This window comes from Heptranchias perlo, chromosome 11, assembly GCF_035084215.1.
Source record: "Heptranchias perlo isolate sHepPer1 chromosome 11, sHepPer1.hap1, whole genome shotgun sequence".
Classification (NCBI taxonomy): domain Eukaryota; kingdom Metazoa; phylum Chordata; class Chondrichthyes; order Hexanchiformes; family Hexanchidae; genus Heptranchias; species Heptranchias perlo.
In genome coordinates this window covers 74,779,918-74,798,062 of record NC_090335.1, presented here as the reverse complement: position 1 = coordinate 74,798,062, position 18,145 = coordinate 74,779,918, and the positions used below count along the sequence as shown (strand labels likewise).

At 46.3% G+C, this 18,145-nt stretch overlaps 1 protein-coding gene across 2 annotated transcripts in view; it reads left to right on the top strand.

Annotated features, from left to right (window-relative positions):
* Positions 1–17,451, top strand: part of usp25 (ubiquitin specific peptidase 25) — a 148,580-nt gene extending 131,129 nt beyond the window's left edge. For both annotated transcript variants that reach the window (XM_067993372.1, XM_067993371.1), the window contains 3 exons: positions 6,284–6,407; positions 8,421–8,616; positions 16,652–17,451. In XM_067993372.1, the coding sequence (XP_067849473.1) occupies positions 6,284–6,407; positions 8,421–8,616; positions 16,652–16,824 (493 nt within the window). In that variant the 3' untranslated portion in view covers positions 16,825–17,451. The remainder of the gene's footprint in view (positions 1–6,283; positions 6,408–8,420; positions 8,617–16,651) is intronic.
* Positions 17,452–18,145: the final 694 nt, after the last annotated feature.

The following is an 18,145-nucleotide window of genomic DNA, read 5'->3' as shown; positions in this document are numbered from 1 at the left end:
AGCAAATCTTCAGAAACCTTTCTTCCATGTTGCAGAGCGGAGCTGTCTGGTCTTTGAACTCCGCGTTCCTCTGCTGAGCCACACTTCATGTGTACTCCTGGGTCCTTTGCGGTTCCAGGATATTTCACAGCATGCTTGCCACATCCATCACTTTTCTAGCTCCCTTTTCCACCATTTCTTATAGTCCTTACCGCTGTGCTGTTCACAAGTACTAACCGCAGAATTCATTTTCTCACTTAGAATCATAGAATGGTTACAGCACGGAAGGAGGTCATTCGGCCCATCGAGTCTGTGCCAGCTCTCTTCAAGAGCAGTCCAGCTAGTCCCACTCCCCCGCCCTTTCCCTAATTTTTTCCCTTCAAGTACTTATCTAATTCCCTTTTGAAAGCCACGATTGAATCTCCCTCCACCACGCCCTCAGGCAGTGCATTCCAGATCATAACCACTCGCTGCGTAAAAAAGTTTTTCCTCATGTCGCCTTTGGTTCTTTTGCCAATCACCTTAATTGCAGGTTCGTGTCCACTCTATCTCAGCACCAAACTCCAACTCCAGACCGAACCTCTTACCTCCTTTCACTCAGTCAGCTTCCCACTCAATCGGCCTCTCCCAGCTCAAGTCCTCGACATTACTGTTTGCCCCCAATGGCCCTTCCACTCTGCAGCCTGTCTGCCTCCACCTTCTGGACCTTTCTACCAAAATCACTTCATCTTGCCACTCTCTCCTCACCTTGAACTGCTTGCTGCAAACCAATCTATTTGATTTCCTTGGCGTTCTGCTTGGTATCCATTATAAAGCTCTCTGAGACATTCCTTTACCAGCACTATATAAATGGAATATGTAGTTTCCTCCCCTGGGACCTGGATTCATGTCCAGTTCAGACTGCTAAAAAGAAAAGAAAGGCATACATTTATATAGTGCTTTTCACAACCTCAGGATGTCCCAAAGCGCTTTACAGCCAATGAAGTATTTTTGAAGTGTAGTCACTGTTGTAATGTAGGAAATCCGGCAGCCAATTTATGCACAGCAAGGTCCCACCAACAGCAATTTGATAATGACCAGATAAACTGTTTTAGTGATGTTGGTTGAGGGAAAAATATTGGCCAGGACTCCCCTGCTTTTCTTCGAAATAATGCCGTGGGATCTTTTACACCCACCTGAAAGGGCATCTGATCCGAAAGACGGTACCTCCAACAATGCAGCACTCTCTCAGTACTGCACTGGGAATGTCAGCCTAGATTTTGTGCTCAAGTCTCCAGACTGGGACTTGAACCCAAGACCTTCTGACTCAGAGGCGAGAGTGCTACCAACTGAGCCACAGCTGGGAGAAACCCGCTTCTGTTTGCTGGCTGTATGGGTCCTACATTAAACAGGTTTGGGGAATTTCAATCCAGTTTCTAATGGGCACGGACTCACAGTACCAAATCGCCCCTAATTTGGCATTAGTTGATATGAAATTGGCAACCTCATCCCTAGCGACCACAGATGTGGAGTAATAGAAAAAATGTCACACCCGATGTCGCAGGAGTCAATCTTAAATATTGAGGCTGGGACAGAATAAAGGGAGCTTTACTCTGCATCTAACCCATGTTGTACCCGACCTGGGAGTATTTGGGTGCCTGAAATGGAAAATGTTTCATACCCCGGCACTAATAAAAAGTAAAAAGAAATGTTTTCTCTATATCTGGTTTTGTAATTCTACAAAAACACAAGTGGTAGAAATATATCGGAATGCCAACACACTACAATGGGCCTTGGTTTCTGACATTTGGTTATTTCAGGGGGCATTGAAATATGTGAACTCCCTCTTCCAGAGAACTTTTTACAAGGAGCTCTAAACTTGCATGTGACCTCAACTTCACCTTCATCCATACATAAATGCAACTTGTGACTCTAGCAAATTGAGCTGAGTTCTTTCAAGGACGCTCTTCCCCAGATCCCAGTTAGCCTGAAGTCATAATGAGTTGCACTTTCACTCCTGTTGGATACAATTCCAGTTGACTGAACCACACCCATTCATAGCATTCTATTCACTCCCCAACATTCTTTCTGTTAACCAGCCAAACCCCCTCAATTAGATGCAGCCTGTGAGTCACTCCCTATATAAACCACCTGAATCCCTGAACAGAATTCCAGTCTGTATCTCTCTCTCTCTCCCACACTCTCTCGCTGTTATTCATTACTCTGTATAAACCATCCAAACCCAGTGATTAGATTCCAGTCCAGCTCCATCCCAGTGTCCTCCATACACACACACCATCCAAACCCCAACAAGACCTATTGAGCCACAGTGTGTCAGCTGATGGCACTTTTACTTCTGAGTCAGAAGGCCGTGGGTTCAAGTCCCACTCCAGAGGCTTGAGCACCTAATCTAGGCTGACACTCCCAGTGCTGCACTGAAGGAGTGCTACACCATGGGAGGTGCCGTCTTCAGCTGAGAAGTTAAACCGAGGCTCCTTCTGCCCTCAGATGGACGCAAAAGATCCTGTGGTACTATTTTGAAGAAGAGCAGGGGAGTTCTCCCCAGTGTCCTGGCCAATATTTATCCCTCAACTAACATCACTAAAGCAGATTATCTGGTCATTATCACATTACTGACTGTGGGACCTTGCTGTGCTAAAATCAGCTGCTGTGTTACATTACGATGTGGAGATGCCGGTGATGGACTGGGGTTGACAATTGTAAACAATTTTACAACACCAAGTTATAGTCCAGCAATTTTATTTTAAATTCACAAGCTTTCGGAGGCTATCTCCTTCCTCCTTCCTCAGGTGAACGATGTGATTTCCACATCGTTCACCTGAGGAAGGAGATAGCCTCCGAAAGCTTGTGAATTTAAAATAAAATTGCTGGACTATAACTTGGTGTTGTAAAATTGTTTACAAGTGTTACATTACAACAGTGACTACACTTCAAAAGTACTTTGTTGTCCCTGAAGCGCTTTAGGACGACCTGAGGTTGTGAAAGGCACTATATAAATGCAAGTTTTTTTTTATAAATACAAGTCTTTCTAACAGTGTGGAAGGTGTAATAAGATGAAGCACCATTTCAAGTTGAAGGTTTTCGCTCCTTCAGTTTCCCATCCCCTTGAACAGGAATCAGTTGCCATACTAACATCTGATGCCAGTGTACATAAGACTGGATGTTTCAGGTCTGTGTTATCCTTAAGATTCTTTGGCAAAGCTCCTTGTTCCTGTCCTCTAAGAAGCAATTCAAATTAAGTGGGTGAGCGGCCAAGTTAGTCTGGCTAGCAACCAGTAAGAGCACGAGAATGTCCTGCTTTTCATCTGCTGGGGATCTGTTTTTGCACTGTCAGCACTCGCCAGTATGGTTTAATCTGCCCAGCGACTGGTCAGAAGCAGGGCTTTTATGTGCGTGCGTATGTGTGTGTTTGTGTGTTGTGCCTGTTTGTGTTTTCAGCTGACGCTCCTAGGGTCTGAATGTTTTGGTTCGACCACCAAGGATCACTCCAGGAAGGAATTTAAGCTCCTTGCTTGTCTGGCTGCTGGCCCGCAGTCCCAATTTCCGAGAAAAGTCCCAGAACATTCCGACAGCTGCCGAACGTGGTAGATGAGTAACGGGCCACACAGTGCGGGGAGCTGGCTGGGAGTGGGTGCTTTAAACGGTTGCGCCGTGTCTCCCCCAAAAAAACCTTGCCAAAGGAACAGAAATTGGAGGTTGCCCCTATGCGGTGGATGATTGGGTGGTTGGAGGGGAAAACACAATCGGCAGCGATAGCAGTTATTTTCGTGATGTCTGGGCTTTTGAAATCGTTTCAAAGAGGAATTCTAGATTGTATCTCTGAAACTGTTCCCAGAACCAGCCCTGTGTATTCACAGCTGTCAAGTTTAGCCACTAAGATTTTTCATAGATGATGACTTGGCCCATTTAAAGAAAGAATCTCGCTATCAATGGAATCCCTTGTTCAGTTTTTCCCTCCCCTTGCTCTCAACGCACTGACTTCTTGTCGGTTACGGTTCCACGGGCGCCCAGGAACCTTGCCTGAGCGGCAGGCCGTCAACAGTGAGCGGCGACTAGACTGTTCGACCTTGGGGAGGGGGCATCGCTGCCAAGCCCCGATCCTGTCTTCACCCGACATCTACATGCACAGCTTTATGGTAGACTGGGAATGACACCTGGGATCTTCTTTTCTGAATGACACCCCGCACTTTACTGACTGAGTAATCGGGGAGCACTAGAGTTTTGTTTCATTACTAATATTGGGCCATTGAAGCCATTTGGAATATTGTAGTTGGTATTGTCTTAGGAAGGATATCCTGGCCTTGGAGAAAATCCAAAGGCAATTCACCAGGACGCTACTTGTATGAAGGGACTTGGTTGTGTGGAGAGAATGGGTAAACAGGTTATAGTCCCTGGGGATGAGGTGGTTAAGGGTTGAAATAATTGAGAACAATGGAGGGAATTGCCCGGGTCAATAGGGAAGGACTCTTCCCTGTATTGGGACAAAGAGACATAACCTTAGATACAGCGCTTTTCATGACCTCAGGACATCCCAAAGCACTTTACAGCCAATGAACTACTTTTGAAGTGTACTCACTTGTAATGTAGGAAACGCGGCAGCCAATTTGTGCACAGCAAGGTCCCACAAACGACCAGATAATCTGCTTCAGTGACGTTCGTTAAGGGATAAATATTGGCCAGGACATGAAGTATAGTGAAAGGGCAAGGAGTTGGAATTAGAAAAATAAAGGGTTGTCATGGCTAAGAAAATAGAGCAGGTTGGATGGGTGGAAAGGCTGACTCCTGTTCCTAAATGATTTGGTGGCGAATCTTGATGGGGAGGTGGGGTAATCGCCACCACTTCAGTAAGGGAGACAGTCCAGATGAGCCGCATATAAATTTGTGATGACATTGTGCGGAAGTGATGTAATTCTTTTGTGAATTTTGCGCTCCGTGAACTGAGCGATATTAGTGCTGGGGAATGGAACGCTTTTGAGTTAAGGTATCCAGTGTTAGTATCAAGTGCCTTCAGTGTCAGAAATGGCATGGTTTCATGGAAAGTACCCTCTACACTGTGCTGACAGTGTGGCTCAAACCCAATCTCAGAAGAATGCTAGTGTTTCCATGTCTCACACCAGCCATCGTATGTCCTCTCTGGAGTGAGATTACCAATTTAGTCTTTAACGAGGAGCACTTTTTGGGCTGTAGGTCCATCCTCACCAGTAGCCGGATTGAGAGTGCCGCAAACTCGAGACTTTCATTCCATCAGACTGGGACTGGGCTGAATTCAAACCAAGTTTCCAGAAACGAAAGACCAGTGAATGGTGATTATTTATGCATATTATATAATTATATCACATATCAACAAATAAATTAAGCGAGCTGTTATGCTACGCAACTGGTAAAGTTACCACCTGGTGTAGTACTAAACCATACAGACCCAGAACATATAATCTCCACAGTCCTGGTTAGTTGCTGAGTTAATTAATCTCCGCACTCCTGGTCTACAAAGCAGGAAAACGCCACCAGAATTCCCACTTCTACTTGGGAACATAGGAACAGGAGTAGACCATTCAGCCCCTCGAGCCTGTTCCGTCCGCCATTCAGTTAGATCATGGCTGATCAATACCTCAACTCCATTTTCCCAACTTTGCTTCATATCCCTCGATACCCATACACAACAAAAATCTATCGATCTCAGTCTTGCAAGCTCCAATTGTCCCAGCATCCACAGTCTTTTGGGGGAGAGAATTCCAGATTTCTACTACCCTTTGTGTGAAGAAGTGCTTCTTGATTTCTCTCCTAAATGAACTGGCTCTAATTTTAAGATTATGTCACTTCATTCTTAATTACCCCACCAAAGGAAATAGTTTCTACGTATCTACCCTCTCGAATCCTTTTAACGTTTTAAACATCTCGATCAGACGACCCCTCAATCTTTTATATTCAAGGGAATACAACCCAAGTTTATGCAACCTGTCCTCATAATTTGACCCTCTAAGTCCCGGTATCGTTCCAGGATTTGTGAAGGTAGATCGGGCTCAGCTACGATGTCCTCCATAGTCGAGTAGTTTGCCGGTGTTCACCGTCTAGGGTCACACATGAAGGATGGGCAGTTGGGCTGCCAGCACTTGTACAACCAAACCCCAGCATCAGTCTGAGCCTTAAGAGTGGGGGGCGGGGGAGGAGCAACGATGCCCCTTTAACGTTGGATTTCAGGGTGGTCTGCATATGTATGTTTTACTGCGTTAAAAGCGCTATATAAATGCAAGTTGTTACTGCATATATTACATAAAATGATAAGTACCTGTGGGTCTTTTTTCAGTTACAATGAAGCCTTGATGTATCTCATCCACGCTTACCAATATAACAAAGAGCTGCTGTCCAAAGGCATATACAGAGGCCACGATGAAGATCTGATGTCACATTACAGGCGAGAGTGTTTGCTCGTAAGTACAGTTTGACAGAAACAATGTATAATTAACGTATTCCTAGAGGAATTCCTCAGGGCAGTGTCCTAGGCCCAACCATCTTCAGCTGCTTCATCAATGACCTTCCCTCCATCATAAGGTCAGAAATGGGGACGTTCACTGATGATTGCACAGTGTTCAGTTCCATTCGCAACCCCTCAGATAATGAAGCAGTCCGTGCCCGCATGCAGCAAGACCTGGACAACATCCAGGCTTGGGCTGATAAGTGGCAAGCAACATTTGCGCCAGACAATGACCATCTCCAACAAGAGAGAGCCTAACCACTCCGCTTGACATTCAACAGCATTACCATCGCCAAATCTCCCATCATCAACATCCTGGGGGTCACCATTGACCAGAAACTTAACTGGACCAGCCACATAAATACTGTGGCTATGAGAGCAGGTCAGAGGCTGGGTATTCTGCAGCAAGTGACTCACCTCCTGACTCCACCATCTACAAAGCACAAGTCAGGAGTGTGATGGAATACTCTCCACTTGCCTGGATGAGTGCAGCTCCAACAACACTCAAGAAGCTCGACACCATCCAGGATAAAGCAGCCCGCTTGATTGGCACCCCATCCACCACCTTAGATATTCACTCCCTCCACACCGATGCACAGTGGCTGCAGTGTGTACCATCCACAGGATGCACTGCAGCAACTCGCCAAGGCTTCTTCGTCAGCACCTCCCAAACCCGCGACCTCGACCACCTAGAACGACAAGAGCAGCAGGCACATGGGAACACCACCACCTGCACGTTCCCCTCCAAGTCACACACCATCCCGACTTGGAAATATATCGCCGTTCCTTCATCGTCACTGGGTCAAAATCCTGGAACTCCCTTCCTAACAGCACTGTGGGAGAACCGTCACCACACGGACTGCAGCGGTTCAAGAAGGCAGCTCACCACCATCTTCTCAAGGGCAATTAGGGATGGGCAATAAATGCTGGCCTTGCCAGCAACGACCACATCCCATGAATGAATAAAAAAAAGATAACCTCTAAGATACAACGCACTTAAGTCAAAATGTAACATTTGCTGTTTTTGATTGCAGTCCTGTTTCATGTATCTTTGTGATATTTGGAATCTGCTGTAAAATCTGAGCAATAAGATGTTTTATTATATAATTCACTCTCCTTTATGTGACGGATAAAACACATGCATGAAAGGTGCGATTTGTACATTACATTTTAGACATATCCTGGTGTTGTTAATGATGTTTGAGTGGTGTATTGGGCTAGATAGTGCCCTATCACCACCTGGACATTGGTTCAAATCTAGCCCTGACTGATGGGATGAAAGTTCTCTTACTGTTGGCTGGAACGGTTCTGCATGAAGTTCGGGCAATCTCAACCCAGTTCCTCCTGAGCGGGGGACATAGCATTAAAACTCCTTTTAATTTGCATTAAGTTGGCACTCTCACGCCGAGAGGCCACAGGTGACAGAAATAGAAAAACATCGCACCAGTGCAAAAAGTTGAGCCTGAGGCACATGAACCGAATACTGGGCGTTTTACTGTGCATCTAACCTGACCCGGGGATACTTGTCGCTGACACTGGTTACTTGAAATGAAACACTAACATCTCTCATCTTGATGAGCACAACAACATTTTAAAAAAGTATATGAAAGATGTAACTTACCTATAAGTATACGAGTAATTTGAGACATGATATGCGGTAAGTGTAACATGCTTGGGAGGAACAGGTGACTTTGGACCTGTGGTTCCCATAGCTCTCCACCAGTGGGGGTTTTCATTGCCTCATGTCTGGGTCTGTTGTAGACTAATTGATAGAGATTGATTGCTACGATTAGTCAACAACTCCATTATCATTGTATCACGCGACTACCAGGATGGTAAAAGGCGAACTTGATGGACCCTTGGGTCTTTTATCGTCTAGCGATTCCTATGTTCCTATCAATTGTATTTTATATAACATTATAGACCATTTAAGGGTGTTTGACATTTTCCTTTGCTGTGCTTGTGGTAGAAACTAAATGAGCATGCGGCGGCTCTCTTTGAGTCTGGGGATGATCAAGAAGTGGAGGAAGGCCTCACCACCATGAACGAGTTGGTCGTACCCTGCCTGCCACTGTTGTTGGTGGATGAAATGGAGGAGAAAGACATTGTGGCTGTAGAGGACATGAGGAACCGGTGGTGCTCGTATCTGGGTCAAGAAATGGAGCGTAAGTATTGTTGGATGAGCATTGAGCCATCTAGACCTGAAGGTCCTTCATAAATGATAAGTGTAGGTGGTGGAGGTCCATGTCATAGACTGAAATGTATTGAACCGGATTAAAAGACTAGCTAGTTAAAAGAAAGCAGAGTAATAAATGGGAAGATATCACCAGACATGTTAGAACAGAGGAGATTACAGGAGATTTGATTTGAAGGGATGCAGTAGGTAGCAAGGGGCTGTTTCCAGTGATTGAGAAGTCTAGAACAAAGGGATGTAGATATAAGAACAAATGCAAGAGCAGGAGGAACTGTTCTTACACAGAGGAACAGAGAAAGGAAGTACATCTTAAATGGCAAGATTTTAAGTGGAGGAGAGGAGCAGAGGAGCCTTGGTGTACAAATACACAGGTCATTAAAGGAGATGACACAAGTCGTAAAGGCCATAAATGGAATCCTTGGTTTTGTATCTGGAGGCATGGAACACAGAAAAGCAAGGCGATAATGTTTGACTTGTACTTGATTTTAGTTAAGCTGTGGTTAGGGTATTGTGTGCAGTTATTATGCACCCCATTATGAGGATATAGAAGCATTGGAAAATTCACTAGGATGTTAACCATGGATGAGGAGTTACAGACATTCTGGTTCTTGTGTCAGCCAGTGAGTCATAGAGTTATACAGCACGGATAGAGGCCCTTCAGCCCATCGTGTCCGCGCCGGCCATCAGCCCTGTCTACTCTAATCCCATATTCCAGCATTTGGTCCGTAGCCTTGTATGCTATGGCATTTCAAGTGCTCATCCAAATGCTTCTTGAATGTTGTGAGGGTTCCTGCCTCCACAACCCTTTCAGGCAGTGAGTTCCAGACTCCAACCACCCTCTGGGTGAAAAAGTTCTTTCTCAAATCCCCTCTAAACCTCCCGCCTTTTACCTTGAATCTATGCCCCCTTGTTATAGAACCCTCAACGAAGGGAAAAAGCTCCTTAGTATCCATCCTATCTGTGCCCCTCATAATTTTGTACACCTCAATCATGTCCCCCCTCAGCCTCCTCTGCTCCAAGGAAAATAAACCCAATCTTCCCAGTCTCTCTTCATAGCTGAAGCGCTCCAGCCCTGGTAACATCTTGGTGAATCTCCTCTGCACCCTCTCCAAAGCGATCACGTCCTTCCTGTAGTGCGGCGACCAGAACTGCACACAGTACTCCAGCTGTGGCCTAACCAGTGTTTTATACAGCTCCATCATAACCTCCTTGCTCTTATATTCTATGCCTCGGCTAATAAAGGCAAGTATCCCATATGCCTTCTTTACCACCTTATCTACCTGTTCCGCTGCCTTCAGGGATCTGTGAACTTGCACACCAAGATCCCTCTGACCCTCTGTCTTGCCTAGGGTCCTCCCATTCATTGTGTATTCCCTTGCCTTGTTAGTCCCTCCAAAGTGCATCACCTCGCACTTTTCCGGGTTAAATTCCATTTGCCACTGTTCCGCCCATCTGACCAACCCATCTATATCGTCCTGCAGACTGAGGCTATCCTCCTCGCTATTTACCACCCTACCAATCTTTGTATCATCAGCGAACTTACTGATCATACCTTTTACATTCATATCCAAGTCATTAATGTAGACCACAAACAGCAAGGGACCCAGCACCGATCCCTGTGGTACCCCACTGGCCACAGGCTTCCAGTCACAAAAACAACCTTTGACCATCACCCTCTGCCTTCTGCCACTAAGCCAGTTTTGTATCCAAAGTGCCAAGGCACCCTGGATTCCATGGGCTCGTACCTTCTTGACCAGTCTCCTGTGGGGGACTTTATCGAAGGCCTTACTGAAATCCATGTATACCACATCCACTGCGTTACCCTCATCCACACGCCTAGTCACCCCCTCAAAAAATTCAATCAAATTAGTCAGACATGATCTTCCCTTGACAAAGCCATGTTGACTATCCCTGATTAATCCTTGCTTCTCCAAGTGGAGACTAATTTTGTCCTTCAGAATTTTTTCCAATAATTTTCCTACCACTGATGTTAGGCTCACTGGCCTGTAGTTCCCCGGTTTTTCCCTACTCCCCTTCTTGAATAATGGTATTACATTAGCGGTTCTCCAGTCCTCTGGCACATCCCCTGTGGCCAGAGAGGTTCTGAATATATGTGTCAGAGCCCCCGCAATCTCCTCCTTTGCCTCACACAGTAGCCTGGGATACATTTCGTCCGGGCCTGGGGATTTATCCATTTTTAGGCCTGCTAAAACCGCCAATACCTCCTCCCACTCGATGTTAATATGTTCGAGTATATCACAGTCCCCCTGCCGTATTTCTATGTCTACATCGTCCTTCTCCATAGTGAAAACAGATGCAAAAAATTCATTTAGAACCCCTCCTACATCTGCCGGCTCCACACACAGATTGCCATTTTTGTCCCTAATGGGCCCTATTTTTTCCCTAGTCATCCTCTTACCCTTAATATACTTATAAAACATCTTAGGATTTTCCTTTATTTTGCTCGCCAGTGTTATTTCATGGCCCCTCCTTGATCTCCTCATTTCTTTTTTAAGTATCCCCCTGCACTTTTTGTACTCCTCTAGGGCTTCCTCCGTCTTTAGCCTTTTGTATCTGCCAAAAGCCCTCCTTTTTTTCCTAATCCATTCTCGTATATCCCCTGACACCCAAGGTTCCCTGGAGCTCACCACCACCTTCTCAAGGGCAATTCTATTTTTAATTGTTGGGGGATTGTGTACATTCCAGATGGCTGCTTGTTTCTTTATACTTTTCTTCTTAAATGTGACATAGAAATTCAGGGTGTGATACTTAAAAGTGTGACAGACAGGAAATCCAGTTAGAAGCACTGTTGTTAAATGTAAAAAGAAATATATATAATTAAATGCACATTCACTAATAGATTTGAATTGGAAGAGTGTCACGGGGAAAGTGAGCGCTGAGAGGAAGGCTTTTATTTTGTAAATTAGTTTAAGACAATAAGCATGGTTCTCAAATTGTGCATATATTTAGTGATATGGTTAGTAAAGTTACAGGGTAAGAAAGTATATTTCTATGGGGAGGGGGAAAAGAGGAGCTATTTTTTAAGCGGTTGCTCATTATACTGATAATGTGAGTATCTGATGAAGCGTATCCTGAAATATGTATAGTTGACGAGTGTATTAAGTGGATGAAGCAAGATGACATTTATATTACAGTGATGTATAGAGCAAAGGAAGTGTGGGATAAAGAACAGCAGATCTGTTGAAATAAAAACTATCCTAACCAGTTGAGAATTGTCCACGGTTAAAATTGGTGAGATTATCCATATACTTTACTGTAAAAGGTTTGAGAAATCTTATGGTAAAAGCAGCCTTAAAGGGTTGTTTGAGTAACAGCATATTTTTGCTTTGTGTGTTGAAAATAGTTCTGAGTATACAAAAGCGTTAGCTGCAATTGTGGGAAAAGTCCATTTTCCAGACCTTGTGATGTACGTGAGTGAAAGATGATGTTTGGAGCCGAGTGGTCTGTTGTCAGTGGATAAGCAGACATAAAAGTTATGGGGAATAAAAACATATGCTCATAGTGAGATCAAAAGGACCAATTCATACCAGTGCTGCAGGGGGTTGAAGGGCAAAGGATTGTTAGTATCTGCACTGCAGAATAGTTAGCCTGAAGTGGAGGCGAGAAGCAGCTGGAAGCCGGGATAGAGAGCACACCTACAAGACCCCTCGGGCCTGGAGCACCTGCAGGAAACCAGGAGAGAAAACAAAATGGCAGGCCACCAAGGGACCTTGTCCTAGAAGGACAAGGGCAGCAGGCACATGGCACATGGGAACACCATCACCTCCAAATTCCCCTCCGTGTCACACACCACCCCGACTTGGACGTATATCGCCGTTCCTTCATCGTCGCTGGGTCAGAACCCTGGAACTCCCCACCTAACAGCACTGTGGGAGAACCTTCACCACAAGGGCTGCAGCGGTTCAAGAAGGCGGCTCACCACCACCTTCTCAAGGGCAATTAGGGATGGGCAATAAATGCCGGCCTTGCCAGCGATGCCCACATCTGGAGAATTACATTTTTTTAAATTACACTGTGACAGGCAACTATTTACATAGGAATTCCCATTATAAATGTTTACATAGCATTTTACATTTTAAATGTTGACAATAAAGCATTACTTAAAAATCGTGACAGCAAGAAGTGGTGTGGGCACTGGGAGTCATTGACCAAATGAGGCCTTCAGGTGAAGTGGGGGTTAGAGGGCAGGGGGACCAGTGTGTGCAGATGTAATTCCGCCTCCATCGTAAAGACATACATTCTGCTTTGATTTATATATAATATTTTAATTTTATATGATTAAAAGAAAGAACTTGCATTTATCAAACACGTTTCACGACCTCAGAACGTCCCAAAGCACTTTACAGCCAGTGAAGTGCTTTTGAAGTGTAGCCACTGTTGTAATGTAGGAAGAGCGGCAGCCAATTTACGCTCAGCAAGGTCCCACAAACAGCAGTATGATAATGACCAAGTAATCTACTTCATTGATACTGGTTGAGGGATAAATATTGGCCCAGGACACTGGGGAAAACTCCCGTACTCTTCTTGGAAATAGTGCCATGGGATCTTTTGCGTCCGCCTGAGAGAGCAGCTGGGGCCTCGGTTTAACATCTCATCCGAATGGCGGCGCCTCCGGCAGTGCAGCACTCCCCCGGTAATGCCCTGGGAGTGTCAGCCTGAATTTTGTGCTCAAGTCTCTGGAGTGGGACTTGAACCCACAACTTCTGACTCAGCAGCGAGAGTGCTAGCTGCTGAATCAAGGCTACAGCAAAAGTTATGGCAGTTTGGGAAGCAGAGAAGTAGTGTCGGTTGGAGCACAGGAGTATCTCTGCAGGACAGGCTGAGGAGTTGGGAGATATGAAACTGAGGGGCCGATTTTCGGATGGCCGAGCGAGTGCATTAGGGGCGGGGGGCTGCTAAAATGGCGGAATCCCGGAGCGGGTTCGGAGCCCGGCTCCAACCCGCTGACTTCCGGGTTCCCCAATGACGCGTTTGGGTGCGCACCATAATAATATTTAATGTGCCATTAACAAAAATCAAATATAAATAAAAAACATGGCAAACTGTCAAACACCCTTGTGCATCCCCTTTGTGCTTACAAAACCTTTGCCTTATGCTTACGAGTACTCCTAAATGGTGCTTCCCCTGTGGCTGCAGCAGAGGTGGTGGCAGGTTGCTCTTGTTCATGCCCTGATCGATTAGATGCCTTGGGCCAACCTGTGCAGGGGCAGACTCGGCCACCTGGAGAGGAGGCAGCAATGAGGGTACTGGTTGAGAGGGGGGCAACGGGTGAGACGTGGGAGCACTTTGAGTGGCGTCCCCACTTCCATGTCCCCTTTCGCCTTCATCCCTCTCCTGGGCCAGGCCCGCATCACTCCTACCATCCTGCTGGACAACAGTTTGGAGGACATGTGTGAAGCCTTGTAAGGCCAGTGCTAGTGTATCTGCCTGCTTGTTTAAGGCGGCAGAAAGTTGCTCACTCTGAGTCCGAAGAGCCATTGTCAGGACCTCAATGGACTCATTGGTGAGCCGTGCATGAAGCTCGATGGAGGCTAGCCTTCCCTCCATCGCAGACATTCCCGCACTTACCCGCGACACTATCTCAGAGATGCCCTCACAGCCCTGTGACAGTATCTCAGAGATGCCCTCACTTCCCTGTGACAGTATCTCAGAGATTCCCTCCTGTACCTGTGCCACCATTTCACTCATGCAGGAGTTGGACTCCTCCATCCTCTGCACGATTGTGGAGAGTACATGTGGCACCTGTTCCAGCACTTAGCAAATGTGCTGCTGCCCCTCGATCATTCTCCTTTTAAAGGATGACCCCCAAGGTTCAGCATCTGTGTCCAGCTGAGCAGAGCATGGAGAAGAGTTCTCCCACCGACGCGGACTCTCCACAGCTGCCCCTGCCATCAGTGTTTGCTTGTGCTCACATGTGTGGTAACTCACCATATGTGACTCCAACTAACTGACGACGGGGACCCACCGAGGTGTGTGTATCTGCGCTGGTGGATGACTCGCTCAGATATGATGGCGTCCCCTCAGAGGCCAGCTGGTTCTCTGAGGAATCGCCCTCCACCGTCACAACGACCGCAGAAGGCCTTGTAAGAGAACGGAAGGCAATATTAAGCATGATGACAGATGTTGAGGTGCTGAAGACGGCAAGGCATATTAATATCGTTTGCTATTGTGTGTGCTGAATGTTAAAGTTCTGTCACCAGCCGTTTGTCGGGTGGCAGTCTCGGCATCCCCAGTGGACAGGCACTCGAGGGTGCAGCTCAGTTCAAGAGCCTCCTGCTCCGCGTCAGTGAGGACGACCTGATGTTGTGGCCCCCCCGTGCATTCTGGGCTCTCTTCTCCTATAAGGGGAGAAAGTAGAGAGGTGTGAGTGAGTGATGGTAACGTGGCCAACCACTGAATGCATTGGTTTGGGTGAGGCTGACCGTGAAAGAGATGCTTCAGAGGGTGAGTATGAGACAGGGCCATGACATTGTATGAGGATTGGATTGAGTGGTAGTGTTGGGATGAGTACTGTGGAGGTGAGTAAGTGCAGGTCAGTTGAGGATGAGGTTTGAGTGGGTGTGAGGATTGATGTGATAGAGTAGTGTTGGCAGTGCAGAAGAAGTTGTGGGGTGGGGGCAGTGATGTGGAAGAAGGAGTGTAGGAGAATGAGTAAGTGTACTCACTTTGGCTGACCTAGTTAGGTCATTGAAGCTCTTCCTGCACTGTATCCATGTGCGGGAGACGTTGCTGCCGCTGGTGATCTCCTCTGCCACCTCGAGCCAGGTCTTGGTGGCAGAGACAGGCCACTTCCTCCTGTCCGCTGGGTAGAAAATATCCTTCCTCCTCCTCACCCCATCCAGTAGGACCTGGAGTGAGGCATCGTTAAATCTGGGAGCAGCCTTTCCCCGGTCTGCTCCATGCTGTACTTTTGGTTGTTTGCTGCAGGAGCAGCATTGGAGGATTGCCCCTTTAAATAGGGCTCCTCCAGCTGACAGCCTGTGATGTGGGTGTGCAGTCCGCCCGCTGCGCAGGTTAATGACGGGAAACCCGGAAGCCATGGTAAGTGGCTTCAATTTACCCGCGATCGCGTGGGGAACGGACCGATTTCACTGGGCGGGTTACCCATGCGCCCAGTCGCCCCCCCCCGCTGCCATCCCGCCTCCCTGGCAATATCGGGGCCTGAGTTACTAAAGTGCCATCAGTGGCCGGAGAGTGTAATTACAGTGTGATAAATTTACCTAGGTAGTTACCATTATATATGTGGACATAGGAATTCATAAAGTTGACAGGGATGCTCTTCTGGCCAGCCTCTCACCTTGCACCCTCCATAATCTTGAGGTCATCCAAAACTCAAGTCCCATTCACCCATCACCCCTGTGCTCACTGACCTACATTGTCTCCCGGTCCAGCAATGCCTCAATTTTAAAATTCTCATCCTTGTTTTCAAATCCCTCCATGGCCTCGCCCCTCCCTATCTCTACAACCTCTTCCAGCCCTACAACCCACCGTTATCTCTGCGCTCCTCCAATTCTGGCCTCTTGCGCATCTCTTATTTTCATCGCTCCACCATTGGCGCCATCCTTCAGTTAATTAGGCCCTCAGCCCTTGAATTCCCTCCCTAAACCTCTCCGCCTCTCCACCCCTCTCCCCTTTAAGATGCTTCTTAAAACCTACCTTTTTGTCCAAGCTTTTTGGTCACTTGTCCTAATATCTCCTTATGTGGCTCAGTGTCTGAATACACTCCTGTGAAGCACCTTGGGATGTTTTACTACGTTATAAATGCAAGTTGTTGTTGTTGAATTGTGCACAGGCATAAGATTTGTAATATATTATAGATGTTAGCAGACCTCCTGCGGTGTTGCTCCTTTGAGTCATGGATAGGCTAAAGGCGGATCTCTGAAGTGTGACGGGAAGTAGTGTGACGCTTACAGGCAGTGCGTTGGCAGTGTTTCTTTTTATATATGTAAATGTTCTCTCTCTCTCTCTCTCTCCCCCTTTTGTAGCCAACTTACAAGAGAAGCTGACCGACTTCCTGCCAAAGCTGCTGGACTGCTCGACCGAGATCAAAGCTTTCCGCGACCCGCCAAAACTACCTTCCTTCTCCGCGCACGAACTGTGCGAGTGCTTTGCTCGCGTAATGGCGTCTCTCAGTCGAACTCCCGCAGACGGCAGATGAAAAGAAACACGGGATTTTTTTTTTTTGGGAGCACGTTACAACCAACAAAGGACTTCTTTTCGTTTTAATTTCTTTTTTCTCCGAAATATATATATATATATATAAAAATATATATATAACCCTTGCCTTCCCGTCACAGGGTTTGCTTGCTGCTGCTATAGATTTTACCCATTTTTTTAAAATAAAAAAATTAAATTAATCGCAACCAAGGCGTCCATTACCATAATGAACTTTTTAAACACCACGACTGACACAGCTCATGCGCATGATGCTTTGGGCACAACCGGAGGAGATGATGATGATGGTGAAGCAAGAGAAAAAAAAGAGACAGATGTTTAAATTAAGAGTTGAACTTTTTAAAACGAGAGACGAGAGATTTCCTTTTTTTTTCCCCCCACCAGGTTTCTGTTACAGTGCTAACTACCACACTGTAATTTATTTTAAAGAACCACCATTTCATCCGCTGAATCTTATTCTTTCTAAATTACTCTTTACTACAGCCAATGATATTAGAGGTGTAGGTGCTGACCTTTGCCCCCCCCCCCAGGAAAATGACATCACCAGGCTTGTGAAGGAACTGAAAGAATAAAGTTTTATTTATGGCTATTTTTTGATGTAACTATGAAAGCTCTGCTGTTCTGTGTTTTTTTATTTAATATGCCTGTTCGTTTTGAGAGTGAAGTGTGGAAGATAGGGTTGCCAACCCTCCAGGATGGTCCTGGAGTCTCCAGGAATTGAAGGTTAATCTCCAGGACACTGCTGCAAACAACCCAGGAGAAAAATCATAAGGGGCAGTACACAAAATTGTGGTTTTTTTCAATTTCATTGAACACTTTCATTTATTAGTTATAAAAATATTGGAGATGGGAGAAAAAAGGCTATTTCACTAACAGTCAAAATTAATCCAATTGGGTAACGAAGAATCCATCCCCTTTCCAATTGGCCGTGGGATGGCAGTATACCTGGAGGATGGACCAATGGCGGGAGTGTGGGGCCAGTGCGGTTCGAGGCAGGAGGTCAGATGAACTCGCATCTTTCTCTAGTTTCTCTCCTATCTCCCCTCATGCCCTTTCTGAGCTCATCTTGACCATGAGATCCACCTCCTGCTCCCTCGACCCTATTCCCACCAAACTGTTGCCCACCAAACTTCCGTTCCTGACCCCCATGTTAGCTGATATTGTTAACGGTTCCCTCTGCTCAGGCACTGTCCCTCTCCCATTCAAGTCTACCGTCATCACCCCACTCCTCAAAAAACCCACCCTTGACCCTTTTGTCCTTGCAAACTACCGCCTCATCTCCAACCTCCCTTTCCTTTCCCAAC